The sequence below is a fragment of the Bubalus bubalis genome, chromosome X (assembly GCF_019923935.1).
Source record: "Bubalus bubalis isolate 160015118507 breed Murrah chromosome X, NDDB_SH_1, whole genome shotgun sequence".
NCBI lineage: Eukaryota > Metazoa > Chordata > Mammalia > Artiodactyla > Bovidae > Bubalus > Bubalus bubalis.
This window is the reverse complement of record NC_059181.1, coordinates 11,045,201-11,062,158: the sequence shown is the minus strand read 5'-3', so window position 1 is coordinate 11,062,158 and position 16,958 is coordinate 11,045,201. Positions and strand designations below refer to the sequence as shown.

At 38.8% G+C, this 16,958-nt stretch overlaps 1 protein-coding gene across 2 annotated transcripts in view; it reads right to left on the bottom strand.

Moving 5' to 3' along the window:
* REPS2 (RALBP1 associated Eps domain containing 2) overlaps nt 1-16,958 on the bottom strand; it is a 238,584-nt gene that overhangs the window by 163,979 nt on the left and 57,647 nt on the right. For both annotated transcript variants that reach the window (XM_025275803.2, XM_025275804.2), the window contains exons 2-3: nt 16,066-16,189; nt 99-247 (exon numbers count right to left, since the gene is read on the bottom strand). In XM_025275803.2, coding sequence (XP_025131588.1) covers nt 99-247; nt 16,066-16,189 — 273 coding nt within the window. The remainder of the gene's footprint in view (nt 1-98; nt 248-16,065; nt 16,190-16,958) is intronic.

Here is a 16,958-nt window from a genome sequence, read left to right as displayed (position 1 = left end):
CAATTCAAGGAACTGGAAGTCTGACAGCAGCTATGAGGCACTGCTCTGTGAGGGTTCATGGTCAGAAGCAAACAGACTTGCCTGATCAGACTATTTACCTGTTTATCCTCATCATCGATTCTTTTGAAGGTATTTTTTTCTGTGATTAAATATGGAATCTGAACTTTAGTTCCATGCAGCTCAGCTGTGTTCCCAAACCGGATTTCAGCATCAGTCTTTGACATCATAAAGCGAGGCAGCGGCAGTTCTTTAGGAGCAGAATCAAAGAAGCTCAAGTGAGATTTTATTTGAAAACTGCAAAAAGGGGAACTCAATGGCCAAAAGATGAGTCACTTTTGAGGAAAAATTCCAGAGCACTAAATATAGATTAAATCTGATTTCAACACAATAAAGACTCCTATAATAATGTCATGATAGAAAAATGCTACAGTTTAGCAAGGTATCTTGGCTCAACATTTTTAAATGCGGTCCAAGCATTCTAGAACAAATTCAGGTTTTGAACAGATCTCCCATTTCGGCCTTTAGTTTGGCACCAAGAAAAGGGATGTGACATTGTAGAAATCAGTATCAAGTGACAACAGTAGCAGGCAAAACTTATATAGTGTTTATTATATGCCAGAGATTATATTAAGATCTGTAACTATTAACTCATTTAATCCTCACAACTCGCTACAGTAAGATGATCATTACCCTTCTTTTACAGATGTGGACTCAGACCGGAAGGAGCTAAGATGACACATCGTATCTGTGGCAGAGGTGGCTCTTCACAAGTCAGTGCTGCTGCCCTATAGAAAGGCCCCTCATTCTCAGGGCAAACACTGGATACAGCACGTTCTCATCCTATGTTATTGCTCAAGGAATTTTCACACACAATCTCTAGTTGTCTTTTTGTAATGGAATAAGGAAAATGGCATCAAGTTAGAGCAATCAATCCAACATTCAGTCAAATTCTACTCTCAAAACCATTAGCCACACTCAATACCACAAAGAGCTGAAATGCAACAGTCTGGTGTATTTACTTACCTTTCAAATTTCTGACAAAACTATTCTAAAAACAGAAATGATACTTTGGCACACTTCAAGTTCTCAGCACAGCAAATCACACACAATAACACAGCACAAAGAACACCAAAAATGGGTATAATATTCTGGATTAGGCATAATGATTTGCATCTGGATTCATTGTTTAGGATAATATTCATCAGTGTGCCTTTGCCTTCCCTTAGCTTGCTCTTCCAAAAACACAGCTGCACTTCCAGTGACTGCTGCTGTGTTACAGCCAGAAAACATCTTAGCAACGGCAAGCAGTATCTTAGCTCCCCAGGCAAAGAAGGCCCCTGGTTCTCTAATATCCACATCATGTTTATTTTTAGTTGCTATGTCCACATTCAATTCAAAGAAGTAGGCAATATGACAAATCCCTGCGTGATCAATCAGCCAAGAGCCCAAGAGACATGAAGAGAATAACCAATCTGGAAAATTAAACCAAGACTTTCCCCTAAAGAGACAATGGCCACCATTTTTAATATATTATTATTTCCTAACCCTGGCAGCTCTTCAGCACTCAAGGCAGGACTGGACTTCAAAAGAAAGGCAAGAGAAAGAAAGTCTAGATTCTCAGTAAATCAAATATGAGCTAATCCTATGGTTCTCTTCTCAGAAAGGTATTTATTACAGCTCAGTCTGCAAAAAGGATCTTAAAAAATTGAACAAGATCACATAAAATAACTTGTACTCTAATCTGCCCACAAGAGGATGACGCTACTTACAAGCCCTATCTGAAAAAAGAAGAAAAAAAAAGGAAATGTTCAGCATTTGTAAGCTCCCTGACCAGTGTTTCACTGGTATTTAACAGATAACTCCAGGAACAATGGAACACAAACCTGGTTGGTGAATATCAGCTATTACACTAGGGCCCCCAGCTGTCCTTTAGGACACTGTCATATCACAAATTCTCCTTCCCTGGCTATGGCATTCCTCCAGAATTGTTCACCTGGGAAAGAATCTCCCTCCCTCAGACAGCAAAGACAAAATACAGCTGAATTTCTCTCATACGTTCTTTGTTTACAAGGCTTTAAACAACTTTTACTTAACAGAATTGTAACCATATATAATGATATTCCTATTATTGAAAACTAATGAAATGCTATTTTTCTTAAGGTGGTGCAAGCTTTTTTTTATGCTACAAGCTTTTTAAAAGTGAAAAGCAAAACTATAGTTTGTCAACGTTCAGTCTAAATGTTGTTTCATAGTCATACATACAGCAAATTTAATAGCAAAACTTTATTAAAAATTAATAAAGTACCTACTATCCAGTGATATATGTCAAGTAATCACAGGAGAAGATCTATCTGCAGTAATTGGTTAGAATCTTTTCTCCCAAACTGAATTAAATTAGCACACAGGAAACAAATTAAGAGTTCAAATAAAATACTGACAGGGGCCAAGGACACAATGAGCACAGCAATCATTTGTCTCATAATGGTATTTTAGGCTGTATTCTTTGAACACAGAAATGCTTTGTATATTAAATAGAAATGACTATTTTCCCCTTCCACAAAGAAAATTATGTTTCTGCTTTTTTAAACATGTGATCCTCTAAGGAAAAAATCCTTTGTTTTCCCATGTTTGATGGAGTCATGAATATTAGAAATACATCAATCTCCTCAATTCATTAGAAAAAACATAAGCAGCATAAATACAGTAATAAAAGATTAATTACAAAGAGGCAGCTGCTGTGCACTGTCCTCAAAAGACCCTGATACTGGGAAAGATTGAAGGTGGGAGAAGGGGACGACAGAGGATGAGATGGTTGGATGGCATCACTGACTCAATGGACATGAGTCTGGGTAAACTCCGGGAGTTGGTGATGGAGAAGGAGGCCTGGCATGCTGCAGTCCATGGGGTCACAGAGTTGGATATGACTGAGCGACTGAACTGAACTGAGAAATATAATCTCAGCCACATGTATCATTGTAAATTGTATAGTAGCTACATTAACAACAACAAAGAAATGTTAAGTGAAGAAGCCAGTGAAAAAATACAAATACTGCATGGTTTCACTTACATGACGGATCAATCATCAAACTCATGGGAACAGAAGGTAGAATGGTGGATGCCAGAGGCTGGAGGGAAGGGGACTGGGGAGTTGTTTAATGGGGGTGGCGTTTCCACCTTGCAATGTAGGCAGATTGGTTGCACAACAATGTGGATATACTTAACACTACTGAACTGTATACTTAAAAATGGTTAAGATGATTTTATATTATGTATGTTCTGTCACAACTAAAATTTTTCAACTTAAAAAAAAGCAAAAAACAGAGGCGAAATTAATTTAGTATTTTTTTAATTTAGTATATTTTAACCCAATGTTATCAATGACAGCATGTAAACAAGATAAAAAATTACTATAAGTTTACATTCTCTTTTCAGACTAATGCTTTAAACCCCATGTGTACTTACCTATACCACAGACCTCAATTCAGATACACCACATTTCAGGCACTCAGGAGCTGCAGTAGTATGGCTACTGGCTGCCCTACTGGAAAAGCACAGTTCGGCTGATGGTTGCTATGAAGCAATATGGACCACTATGGCCAGAGATCTAGATTTTACTAAGAAATACTATAATGTTAAAAATCAACAAATAATTGATTTCTTCTTAAATTATGTAAGGAGTATTTTGTATGGAGGGATGATGATGTTGTACACAGAGCTTAAGTATTTGAAGACTTTTAAAAATTTATTTATTTTTGGCCATGCTGGGTCTTCATTGCTGCAAGCCTTTCTCTAGTTGCGGCAAGGGTTTCTCATTGCAGTGGATTCTCTTGTTGCAGAGCGCAGATTCTAGGGAGCACACGCTTCAGCAGTTGTGGCTCCCAGACTCTAGAGCACAGGCTCAATAGTTGTGGTGCACAGGCTTAGTTGCTCGACAGCGTGTGGAATCTTCCCAGATCAGGGATCAATTCTGTGTCTCCTGCATTGGCAGGCAGATTCTTTACCACTGAGCTACTAGGAAGCCTCATTTGAAGACTTTTAACAAATGTATATATAACCTCATAACAAATACCCAAATTGCTTTCTAGTTAATCACCTCCCCTTGACCCACTGAGCAATGTATTCTAATTTCTAAATCCACAGATAACCTTTGCCACTATAGAACTTCACATAATGGAATCATACAATATTAATCTTTGTGACTAGCTTTTCTGATGACACTTTGTGATAATCATCCAACATACAACATAATCATTTAAAGACACAGTTCATTCTTTTTCACTGCTATGGAGTAATCCACTTTTATGAATATACTAAAAATTTTCAAACCCAGTCTCTGTGATGAACATTTGGGTTGTTTTCAGTTTGGAGTCATTATGAATATAGCTGCTGTGCACAGTCTTATAAATTACTTTTGAGAGACATGAATTCATCAATCTTGGGATGTATCTATGAGCCACATTCAACCTGCTGTCTATTTCCATATAGCTTGAGTACTATATAGTAGTAGTATAAGTATAAACTATGTACAAAATAAGCTACAAGCATGTATTATACAACACAAGAACATAGCCAATATTTTATAAGTATAAATGGAGTATAACCTTTAAAACCTGTGTGTGAATCACTATATCATACACCTGTAACTTATATAATACTATACTTCAAAGTATACTTCAGTTTTAAAAAATAGTATTTTCATTAAAAAACAATAGGTTTTATATTTTGAATGCTTGGAAAACATCAAAAGAAAAATAATTCATGATGTGAAAATTATGAAATATAAATTTCAATATCAATAAATAAAGTTTTACTGGAACACAGCCATGCTCTTTTGTTTACACATTCTGCTTTCCCAGTTCAAGAGCAGAGTTGGATATTTGCAATAAAAGCCATATAGCTCACAAAGCCTAAAATATCCACTACCTAGCCCTTTACAGGAAAAGTTTGCTGACACCTGTCTTATAAAATACAGTGCTTAAAGTAAAACATAGTCTCACTAAAAAAATAAAGTTTCATTTAATGGAAAAATATTTTATGTTACTTGAGCTTTAAATTTTAAGTAATTTAAATTGTTGATTTAATTAAAATTCAATTTCTCACTGGCACTAGACACATTTTAAATGCTCTATAGCCAGTTTCACAGGACTAGTGACTACCATATGAGATAGCACAGTTTAGATGCCTGGCCAAAGGATTATCCAATTTTATGCTCACAAAAACACTACAAACCAGCTGCTACTGAACACCTGCTCCAGTATGAAAAACATAGACAGTGTATTAAAAAGCAGAGACATAACTTTGCTGACAAAGGTTCGTATAGTCAAAGGTATGGTTTTTCCAATAGCCATGTATGGATATGAGAATTGGACCATAAAGAAGGCTGAGCATCAAAGAACTGATGCTTTTGATTTGTGGTGTTAGAGAAGATTCTCGAGAGTACCTTGGACTGCAAGGAGATCAAACTAGTCTGTCCTAAAGGAAATCAACCCTGAATATTCACTGGAAGGACTGAGGCTGAAGCTGAAGCTCCAATACTTTGGTCACCTGACGCAAAGAGCCAACTCACTGGAAAAAGACTTTGATGCTCGGAAAGATTGAGGGCAGGAGGACAACTAGGCAGCAGAGGATGAGATGGTTATATAGCATCACTGACTCAATGGACATGAATTTGAGCAAACTACAGGAGATAATGAAGGACAGGGGAGCCTGCCGTGCTCTAGTGACTGAACAAACTCTCGAGTAGTTCAAGGGTCAGTTGTAATTGTTATCCAAACATATGGATACCAAGGGGGAAATGGGGATGGGATGAAATGAGAGATTGGTATTGACATACATATCCTACTATGTATAATGTCTATGCCCCAACCAGTAATGCTGAAGAAGCTAAGTTGAACGGTTCTATGAAGACCTACAAGACCTTCTAGAACTAACACCCAAAAAAGATGTCCTTTTCAATACAGGGGACTGGAACGCAAGAGTAGGAAGTCAAAAAATACCTGGAGTAACAGGCAAATTTGACTTTGGAGTACAGAATGAAGCAGGGCAAAGGCTAACAGAGTTTTCCCAAGAGAACAGACTGCTCATAGCAAACACCCTCTTCCAACGACACAAGAGAAGACTCCACACATGGACATCACCAGATGGTCAATACCGAAATCAGACTGATTGTATTCTTTGCAGCCAAAGATGGAGAAGTTCTATACAGTCAGCAAAAATAAGACCAGGAGCTGACTATGGCACAGACCATGAACTCCTTATTGCCAAATTCAGACTTGAATTGAAGAAAGTAGGGAAAACCACTAGAACATTCAGGTATGACCTAAATCAAATCTTTTACGATTATATAGTGGAAGTGACATATAGATTCAAGGGATTAGATCTAACAGACAGAGTGCCTGAAGAACTAAGGATGGAGATTCGTAACACTGTACAGGAGGCAGGGACCAAGATCATCCCCAAGGAAAAGAAAAGTAAAAAGGCAAAATGGTTGTCTGAGGAGGCCTTACAAAGAGAGAAGCCAAAGGCAAAGGAGAAAAGGAAAGATATACCCATTTGAATGCAGAGTTCCAAAGAATAGCAAGGAGAGGTAAGAAAGACTTCCTCAGCGATCAAGGCAAACAAATAGAGAAAAACAATAGAATGGGAAAATCTAGAGATCTCTTCAAGAAAATTAGAGATACCAACGGAATATTTCATGCAAAGATGGGCACAATAAAGAACAGCAATGGTATGGACCTAACAGAAGCAGAAGACATTAAGAAGAGGTGGCAAGAATATACAGAAGAACTATACAGAAAAGATCTTCATGACCCAGATAATCATGATAGTGTAATCACCAACCTAGAGCCAGACATCCTGGAATGGGAAGTCAAGTGGGCCTTAGGAAGCATCACTACAAACAAGGAGGTGATGGAATTCCAGTTGAGCTATTTCAAATCCTGGAAGATGATGCTGTGAAAGTGCTGCACTCAATATGCCATCAAATTTGGAAAACTCAGCAGTGGCCACAGGACTGGAAAAGGTCCATTTGCATTCCAATCCCAAAGAAAGGCAATGCCAAAAAATGCTCAAACTACCACATCAATTGCACTCATCTCATACACTAGTAAAGTAATGCTCAAAATTCTCCAAGCCAGGCTTCAACAGTACGTGAACCATGAACTTCCAGAGGTTCAAGCTGGATCTTGAAAAGGCAGAGGAACCAGAGATCAAATTGCCAACATTTGCTGGATCATTTAAAAAGCAAGAGAGTTCCAGAAAAACATCTATTTCTGTTTTATTGACTATGCCAAAGCCTTTGACTGTGTGGATCACAATAAACTGTGGAAAATTCTGAAAGAGATGGGAATACCAGACCACCTGATCTGCCTCTTGAGAAATTTGTATGCAGGTCAGGAAGCAACAGTTAGAACCGGACATGGAACAACAGACTGGTTCCAAATAGGGAAAGGAGTACATCAAGGCTGTATATTGTCACCCTGGTTATTTAACTTATATGCAGAGTACATCATGAGAAACACTGGGCTGGAAGAAGCACAAGCTGGAATCAAGATTGCTGTGAGAAATATCAATAACCTCAGATATGCAGATGACACCATATAAGAAGAACTAAAGAACCTTTTGATGAAAGTGAAAGAGGAGAGTGAAACAGTTGGCTTAAAACTCAACATTAAGAAAACTAAGATCATGGCATCTGGTCCCATAACTTCATGGCAAATAGATGGGGAAACAATGGAAACAGTGACAGACTTTTTTAGGGGGGGCTCCAAAATCACTGCAGATGGTGACTGCAGCCATGAAATTAAAAGACGCTTACTCCTTAGAAGAAATGTTATGACCAACCTAGACAGCATATTAAAAAGAAGAGACATTACTTTGCCAACTAAGGTCCATCTAGTCAAACCTATGGTTTTTCCAGTAGTCATGTATGGATGTGAGAGTTGGACTATAAAGAAAGCTGAACACAGAAGAATTGATGCTTTTGAACTGTGGTGTTGGAAAAGATTCTTGAGAGTCCCTTGGACTGCAAGGAGATCCAACCAGTCAATTCTAAAGGAAATCAGTCCTGAATATTCATTGGAGGGACTGATGCTGAAGCTGAAACTCCAATACTTTGGCCACCTGAAGCGAAGAGCTGACTCAATGGAAAAGACCCTGATGCTGGGAAAGATTGAAGGCAGGAGGAGAAGGGGACGACAGAGGATGAGATGGTTGGATGGCATCACCAACTCAATGGACATGAGTCTGAGTAAACTCTGGGAGTTGGCGATGGACAGGGAGGCCTGGCATTCTGTAGTCCATGGGGTCACAGAGTGTAAGACTCAACTGACTACGTTAAAATAGATAACTAATGAGAACCTACTGTATAGCACAGGGAACTCTCTCAGTGCTCTGTGGTGACCTAAATGTGAAGGAAATCTAAAAAACTGGATGTATGTATGTGTGCTTAGTTGCTCGTCATGTCCAACTCTTTGAGACCCATGGACTGCAGTCCACCAGGCTTCTCTGTGCATGGGGATTCTCCAGGCACAAATACCGGAGTGGGTTGCCATTCCCTTCTCCAGGGGATCTTCCCAAACCAAGGATCAAACCCAGGTCTCCCGCATTGCAGGCAGATTCTTCACCATCTGAGCCACCAGGATATACATATATATATGACTAATTCACCTTGCTGCACAGCAAAAACTAACACAACATTATAAAGTGACTATATTCTGATGATTTTTTTTAATTGCTCCAAGAAGGGGTCCACAGATTTCACACTGTCAAAGGGGCCATGGCACGATAAAGTTTCAAAACACTACTCTAGACCCTGCTACACCTTCCCTCAGTCCTCACACTTCCTCTTGGCCTGTCTTTGGAAAGCAGGAAGGTTTGCTCCCAGGACAGATGTTCACACATGGTTTCCTCCACAAGAACTCTCTGCCAGCCTTGAACTTCACCCCAACACCACCTTCTGCCCTCCTAAATTAGCTTTCCCAACAGCATTACCCCAGCTCCCACTAGGGTGAGGCTAGAGAAAAGCCTGGGGCTAGCACTTGAGGTACTCCCTCTCAGGGCCCTGGAAAGTCAGAGTCAGCACTTGCAGGGTCCAGGGAGCTAGCACCCCCTACAGTTATACATCCCCTATAGTTATACACCCTGGGTGCCTCTTGCCTCCCTCCAGTTTGGGCCCTAATGTGACCAAATCTGTACTCAGAGCTTAAGCAAAGCTCTTGAAGATACTCCACTTGACTGTCTTTAGAAGTCACTCTCAACCCTGGCTCCACAGAAGAATCACCTGGGGTGCTCTGAAAAACCCTGTGCTAAAGCCACATGTCTGCAGGTAGCCCCAGGTTCCTGTAGTTTTTATTTTGCATTTAGAGTTACCCAGATGATTCTCAAGTGCATACAAGGTTGGGAACCAATGCCTGAGAGAGACGACTTCTGTAAGCATCCCTCAGAAGTTCCTCGTGAACGTGAATTCCAAATGTTTGCGTTAAAAAGAGTGACAGACGATTAAGACTCACTCCCCATGACAAGGCATTTGTGTCTTCGTGTATTCATTCAACAAACATGCCCTGAGTATCCACAAGGTCCCTCTCAGTACAGGGTTACCAGATGCTCCTCCCTTCCCCTTAGATGTGCAGAATGCTGAGGAAGGCAGCCAAAAAATTACTCAAACCTGTAAAGGAGTACTTACAAACCCTAACTAAAGAGCTATGAAGGAGCAGACAGTGAGAGAATTAAGAAGGGAACTGTCACATTATCCAGCACTAACAGGCCCATCCAAGGATTACCTAATTCCCTAGGGATGCATGCTTTTAAGTTTCTATTTACTCTTGATGAAGCATTTTACAATTCTGAAAGGGTAGCTATTAACTTGTGGAAAATTTGTTAGATAACAAACACTTCTTTTCTGATAGCAGTGCAAATGAATTTTATCTTACAAAAGAGTATAATAACCCAGTTACAGTTTTATTGTCCTGTAGGACATTAATCAATTTTATACATAATTTAGCAATCTTATTCCAGCATTCTTTCTTTCCGTGACTATAAATACTTCTGACTTTCCTACACTTTCTTGAACCAGCTCTACTATATGCTGGTTCCTTTGTTAATGAATTAATTTGACAGGACATACTTTAGATAGGGTGTCAGGTACAGCCTTGGAGCCCTAAAGAGCGAGGAGGAGACGCAGCACTGGAAGGAGAGGATGGAGAACAGACCACTAGCAACCCAAGATCTTGACATAACATGCTCTTTCCTGCAGTAGGAAAGAGGTGGCCCAGAAATGGATACACAGCCAGTAAGGCTGGGGGACAGATTACACGAAAGAAAAGAGATTTGAGATGAGGAGGGGTAGTAGGCAGAGACTAGATTATGCAAGGCCTTACAGATAACTGTAGGGACTTCGAACTTGGAGCTATGTACAATAAGCAACCACAGGGAGAGTTTCAAGGAGCTATATAAAATAATCTATTTTGAAAAAGCTACTCTTAGTGCTATGTGGGGAAAGAGACTGGAGTAGAAAAGAGAGAAGGCCAAGAAACTAATGACAAAACCATTGTGGTACTCAGGAATGTGGCTGCTGGTGGCCTCATTTAGCAGAGGTAGAAAGATGCAGGAAGCAAGCAATGAGACTAGAGCCATATTGGCAGAATTTTTTTTTAATTAATTATTTTAATTGGAGGATAATTACTTTACATATTGTGATGGTTTTGGCCATACATTGACATGAAACAACCACAGGTGCACATGTGAGCCCCCATCCTGAACCCCCCTCCCACCTCCCTCCCCACTCCATCCCTCCAGGTTGTCCCAGAGCACAGGCTTTGGATGTCCTGCTTCACTCATCGAACTTGCACTGGTCATCTATTTTACATATGGTAATACACATTTCAACGCTATTCTCTCAATCATCCCACTCTCACCTTCTCCCACATAGTCCAAAGGGCTGTTCTTTACTTCTGTGTCTCTTCTGCTGCCTTCCATATAAGATTGTCGTTACCATCTTTCTAAATTCCATTTATATGCATTAATATACAGTATTTGTATTTCTCTTTCTGACTTATTTCACTCTGTATAATAGTCTTCAGTTTCATCCACATCATTAGAACTGACTCAAATGCGTTCCTTTTTATAGCTGAGTAACATTCCATTGTGTGTATGTACCACAACTTCCTGATCCATTTGTCTGCCAATGATCTAGGTTTCTTCCATGTCCTAGCCATTGTAAACAGTACCACAATGAACACTGAGGTACATGTGTCTCTTTCAATTCTGGTTTCCTTGGGTGTCTCTTTCAATTCTGGTTTCCTCGGTGTGTATGCCCAGCAGTGGGATTGCTGGGTTGTATGGCAGTTCTATTTCCAGGTTTTCAGGAATCTCCACACTGTCCTCCACAGTGGCTGTGCCAGTTTGCATTCCCACCAACAGTGTAAGAGGGTTCCCTTTTCTCCACACCCTCTCCAGCATTTATTGTCTGTAGACTTTTTGATGACGGCCATTCTGACCAGCATGAGATGATACCTCATTGTGGTTCTGATTTGCATTTCTCTAATAATGAGTGATGTTGAGCATCTTTTCATGTGTTTGTTAGTCATCTGTATGAGTTCTTTGGAGAAATGTCTATTTAGTTCTTTGGCCCATTTTTGCTTGGGTTGTTTAGGTTTTTTTGGTATTGAGCTGCATGAGCTGCTTGTTTATTTTGGAGATTAATTCTTTGTCAGTTGTTTTGTTTACTATCATTTTCTCCCATTCTGAAGGCTGCCTTTTCACCTTGCTTATAGTTTTCTTAGTTGTGCAAAAGCTTTTAAGCTTAATTAGGTCCCATTTGTTTGTTTTTGTTTTTACTTCCATTACTCTGGGAGGTGGGTCATAGAGGATCCTGCTGTGATTTATGTCGGAGAGTGTTTTGCCTAAGTTTTCCTCTAAGAGTTTTATAGTTTCTGGTTTTACATTTAGATCTTTAATCTATTCTAACTTTATTTTTGTGTATGGTGTTAGAAAGTGTTCTAGTTTCACTTTTCCCTGTGGCTAACCACTTTTCCCCAGCACCACTTGTTAAAGAGACTGTCTTTTCTCCATTGTATATTTTTGCCTTCTTTGTCAAAGATAAGGTGTCCATAGGTGTGTGGATTTATCTCTGGGCTTTCTATTTTCTTTCATCGATCTACATTTCTGTCTTTGTGCCAGTACCATACTGTCTTGATGCTGTAGCTTTGTAGTATAGTCTGAAGTCAGGAAGGTTGATTCCTCCAGTTCCATTCTTCTGTCTCAAGATTGCTTTGGCTATTCGAGGTTTTTTGGGTTTCCATACAAATTGTGAAATTATTTGTTCTAGTTCTGTGAAGAATACCATTGGTAGCTTGATAGGGATTGCACTGAATCTATAGTTTGCTTTGGGTAGTATACTCATTTTCACTGTATTGATTCTTCCAATCCACAAACATGGTATATTTTTCCATCTATTTGTCATCTTTGTTTTCTTTGTGTCATCTTTGATTTCTTTCATCAGTGTTTTATAGTTTTCTATATATTAGGTCTTTTGTTTCTTTAGGTAAATTTATTTATAAGTATTTTATTCTTTTTGTTGCAATGGTGAATGGGATTGTTTCCTTAATTTCTCTGTTTTTTCATTGTTAGTGTATAGGAATACAAGGAATTTCTGTGTATTAATTTTTTATCCTGCAACTTTACTATATTCATTGATTAGCTCTAGTAATTTTCTGGTGGTATCTTTAGGGTTCTTTATGTAGAAGATCATGTCATCTACAGTGAGAGTTTTAATTTGGATTCCTTTTATTTCTTTTTCTTCTGATTGCTGTGGCTAGGACTTCCAAAACTATGTTGAACAGTAGTGGTGAGAGTAGGCACCCTTGTCTTATTCCTGATTTTAATGGAAATACTTTCAATTTTTCACTATTGAGGATAATGTTTGCTGCGGGTTTGTCAGATATGGCTTTTATTATGTTAAGGTATGTTCCTTCTATGCCTGCTTTCTACAGAGTTTTTATCATAAATGGGTGCTGAATTTTGTCAATGGCTTTCTCTGTACCTAATGAGAGAATCATATGGTTTTTATCTTTCAATTTGTTAATATGGTGTATCACATTGATGGATTTGTGAATACTGAAGAATCCTTGCATCCCTGGAATAAAGCCCACTTCGTCATGATGTATGATCCTTTTAATATGTTGTTGGATTCTGTTTGCTAGAATTTTGTTGAGAATTTTTGCATCTATGTTCATCAGTGATACTGGCCTGTAGTTTTCTTCTTTTGTGGCATCTTTGTCTGGTTTTGGTATCAGGGTGATGGTAGCCTCATAGAATGAGTTTGGGAGTTTGCCTTCCTCTGCAATTTTCTGGAAGAGTTTGAATAGGATAGGTGTTAGCTCTTCTCTAAATTTTTCGTAGAATTCACCCATATTGGCAGGACTTCAGATGGACTATATTGTGAGGGAGGGAAAGGAGGAAATCAAGAACGTCTTCTAAGTTCCTGGCTTAAGCAACTGCATATGGTAGAGGTATTTAGCAAAATGGGAAAGACTAGGGGTTAAAGGTTAACACACACATACACACAGGCACATGTCACTCATGAAGTAAGGGTATGACTCTTATAGAAGAAGGACTAAAAGGACTCACAACTCCCTGTGTGATAGGTCTTTCAGATTAGGCTCTCAGCATTCTCTTTCACCTTCAAGGTTTATGTCATCAAACATTAAGCTAATGGATTTCAAGCAAAAAATTGGAAAATGCTAAGTGGCAGCTCAAAGCTTGGCCCAGTCTTGCACTCATCCTTATTCAACATATGCTGACTGCAAGTAACTTATTTAAAAAACCTTTACATGAAGGAAGAAAATCAAGAATTAACTCTGAGTAATACTTAAACCCTCAGTGGTAAAAAGCAACATCAGGATTTATAAAATGGAGAAAGCCTCATATTTGGAAAAAGGGTTAATCCCTTATACAAGTGATAATTTAAGACAATCCACCCCTTCCAACCCCTCCCCCATCCCCAGGAAATTAAGCTATAGATCTGAGCACAGATCAGGTAAAAGATTTCAGTCTAACCAAATGTAAGCAACAAAAGTATCAGAAGTTTATTCTTTTATACAACAAAGAAGCTCTGAACTCTTCCAGAAGATGAAGTTGGGAGATACTATAATAAATATTAATGATCATTTACAATGGAATGGAAACTTTCAGTGCCTACCACAAATCGAAATTCAGTGAGCTATAACTCTGAACAAATCACAGCAAACACTGACCAACAGACACCAAACCAGCCACTGAAATTACACTCCATCAAGAAACCTATTTCAAGGAACCAAATTATATAATACCAAGGGATGCTTTGGGGGTCAGGTTGTTTTTGTTTTGTTTTTTTTTTCCTGTTCAGGAAACATTCCAGATTTACAGATTAGAATCGGGATCTTACTAAACAGAAAAAATCATCCAGAAGAGGCTACTCTGCATAACAATAAAAAGCCTGGGAAATGGAGGCTGAGATCCTGGTTGGAGCTGGTTAGAACCTAACATCCTTAGGCAAGTTGCTTAATTCCCCTACACTTCCATTTTCACATCTGTAAAATGGGGATAATAACAGCACCAGGATAGAGACTTTCAGAGTTCACCCACATCCAGTCTCCTCTACTTGCAGGCACACGAGGGAACTACAACCCCCAAAGCCCGCTCTGCATGTCAGTAGATCCATGTGCCAAGTTCTGGCCAATGCACTGTGAGCAGCAGTAACCTGAGTCACATCCACGCCAAAGCATTTAACTGCTAGGCTGAGAAACTATTTCTCTGTCATGGCAATTACGGGAACAGGTGCTGTGTTGGAGGTGCCACAGGATAAAGCTGCCAGGATCACAGAGCCAACACATGGAGGGCAGCTGCCCTGGAGGGTCACCCCGACCCACTGCAAAGCAGTAGGCAAGCCTTTGTTCCATTAAGGCACTCACATTTCAGTGGTATTTGTTATCACAGCTTATTCTAGGCAATGTAAATTGACACAATTATCTAGTTTAGGTAAATGTCATGAGGACTAAATGATATAGTGTCTGGCACACACTAGGCCTTTAATAAAGATTAGCAGGATGATTGCAGCTTCCTAATGGTTAGTGTAAAAAAAGCTTCATTTTCTATAGTCAATTTATCAGAATCTTCTCTGCTATTTGGAGCTACAAGGTTACCATGGACTAACCATAAATCCTGAGCCCACAAAAAGATCCACCAGGGACTTCACAGAACAGATAGGAATAGTTGGGTGATTTTTGTCTCAAATGAGGAAAAGGGCAAAGTTCCTGCATAGCTGTGTAGACACAGGAAAGTAATTCATATCACAGTGAACTAACAAAAGACCTCAGCACATCCACTGAATAATCACGTTCTTTAAACAGCTTAGTAAAACCAGTACTGAAGCAGGGCAAATGATGCTAAGAGTTTGGGTCTTTGCTTTTGGTTTAAGTCGTGAAAAGTGCTCAAGTATGTGGTGGGTTTGGGGCAGGAATAGCAAGATAAGAAAATGATAAATAAAAACTCTGAGAAGATAAATTCATTATGAAAAATATTTAGTAGCCCCCAAGTACTTAATAGGGCTTTGGGAATTGAGAGATTAAAAGATAATCATACTTGACATGCCTGGCAAGAACAGGAGAGAGAGAGAAGGGGCAGCTCCACTCAAATTCTCCCTGTTACTCAGTTCCTTGTCCCTCATAGAACCTTAAACAACACAGATTCCTCAAGTGGAAAATTAAACTGAGTCTTACTATTTTGCCACAGGTTCTAGAACCCTTGTCCCAATCTTTCTCAGCTAAAGAACAAAATCTATTTTTAACGGCAAGTCAGATAAAAGAAACTAACCTCAGGTCACTCTCTGAATTTTTTCTCATTAAAAAAAAAAACTAAGACACCTGGTAAGTCCTATTTAATAGAAGAGATGGAAGAAGAAACAAAAAATTCCACAAATGCTTACAGAACAGGCCTTAAACCCAGGTCTCTTTTTCATGACAAAAATGGTTCTCATTAAAAAAAAAAAACTGTCACGGATAAAAGAATGTATAAATGGGAGATACTTACCACATTTAATACTCTCTATCCGCACAGGGAGGCCAGACTGTGCCGCAGCAATTAATTTCAGGGCAACGTAAAACTGTGTCGGACCAAAATAACCAACCCGCTTGGCACCACACAATTCTGTGATCTGAAAACAGACAAGAGAAGGGATGCTGAAAATTCCATTTCATAATGGGGAAATGAGACAAGATAGATTATGAAATCTCAAGGATTTCACGGGGTAAATAATCAAAAAGTCCCTGGAGAGCCTATGTGTACACGCTGGTGGGATTCTTTATCCTCTAGTTTGCAGGGAGGTTTTCAATTTGGGTAATTCAATTCTACCCACGCATGATGTTTCAGAACTGGGTGATTATTCCTCCTCTTTCAAAGATAAAAATAAAGGTGACAAAGGATGGCTGTTAATCTTCTTACAAAAGAGTGACTTTTTCAGGGGGTGGACTGTAATGTACAAAGTCTAGAAAGTCACGAAGGTGAAAAGAGAACAGTTTAGTCATCATCATTATTTGTGGATTATCCCAGTTGATCGAAATTAAATGTGAGTTCATTATTTTTTTAAAGTTCTCAAGCAAAATGATTTCCTAAGCATCAAAATTACATCTTGAGTGCACACTTCAAGGAAACAAAAAAGAAGTACTACATATACAAATATTATTATCAAAATATTGCAATCTTTATCACTTGTAGACCTTAAACTAACATGATATGTCCTATTGGTAGTTTAAAATAACAAATTAAATATACAATGACTTCTTTAAAGTTATTTCTAAGTAATAGATACTCAAAAGTTCAAATAATACTAAGTGGGGGTAAAGAACTAAGAAGCACCCTCACTTCCTATGTCCCAGAGGAAAATATTACATATTTATTGTAGAAATGATCTCTGCATATATGTA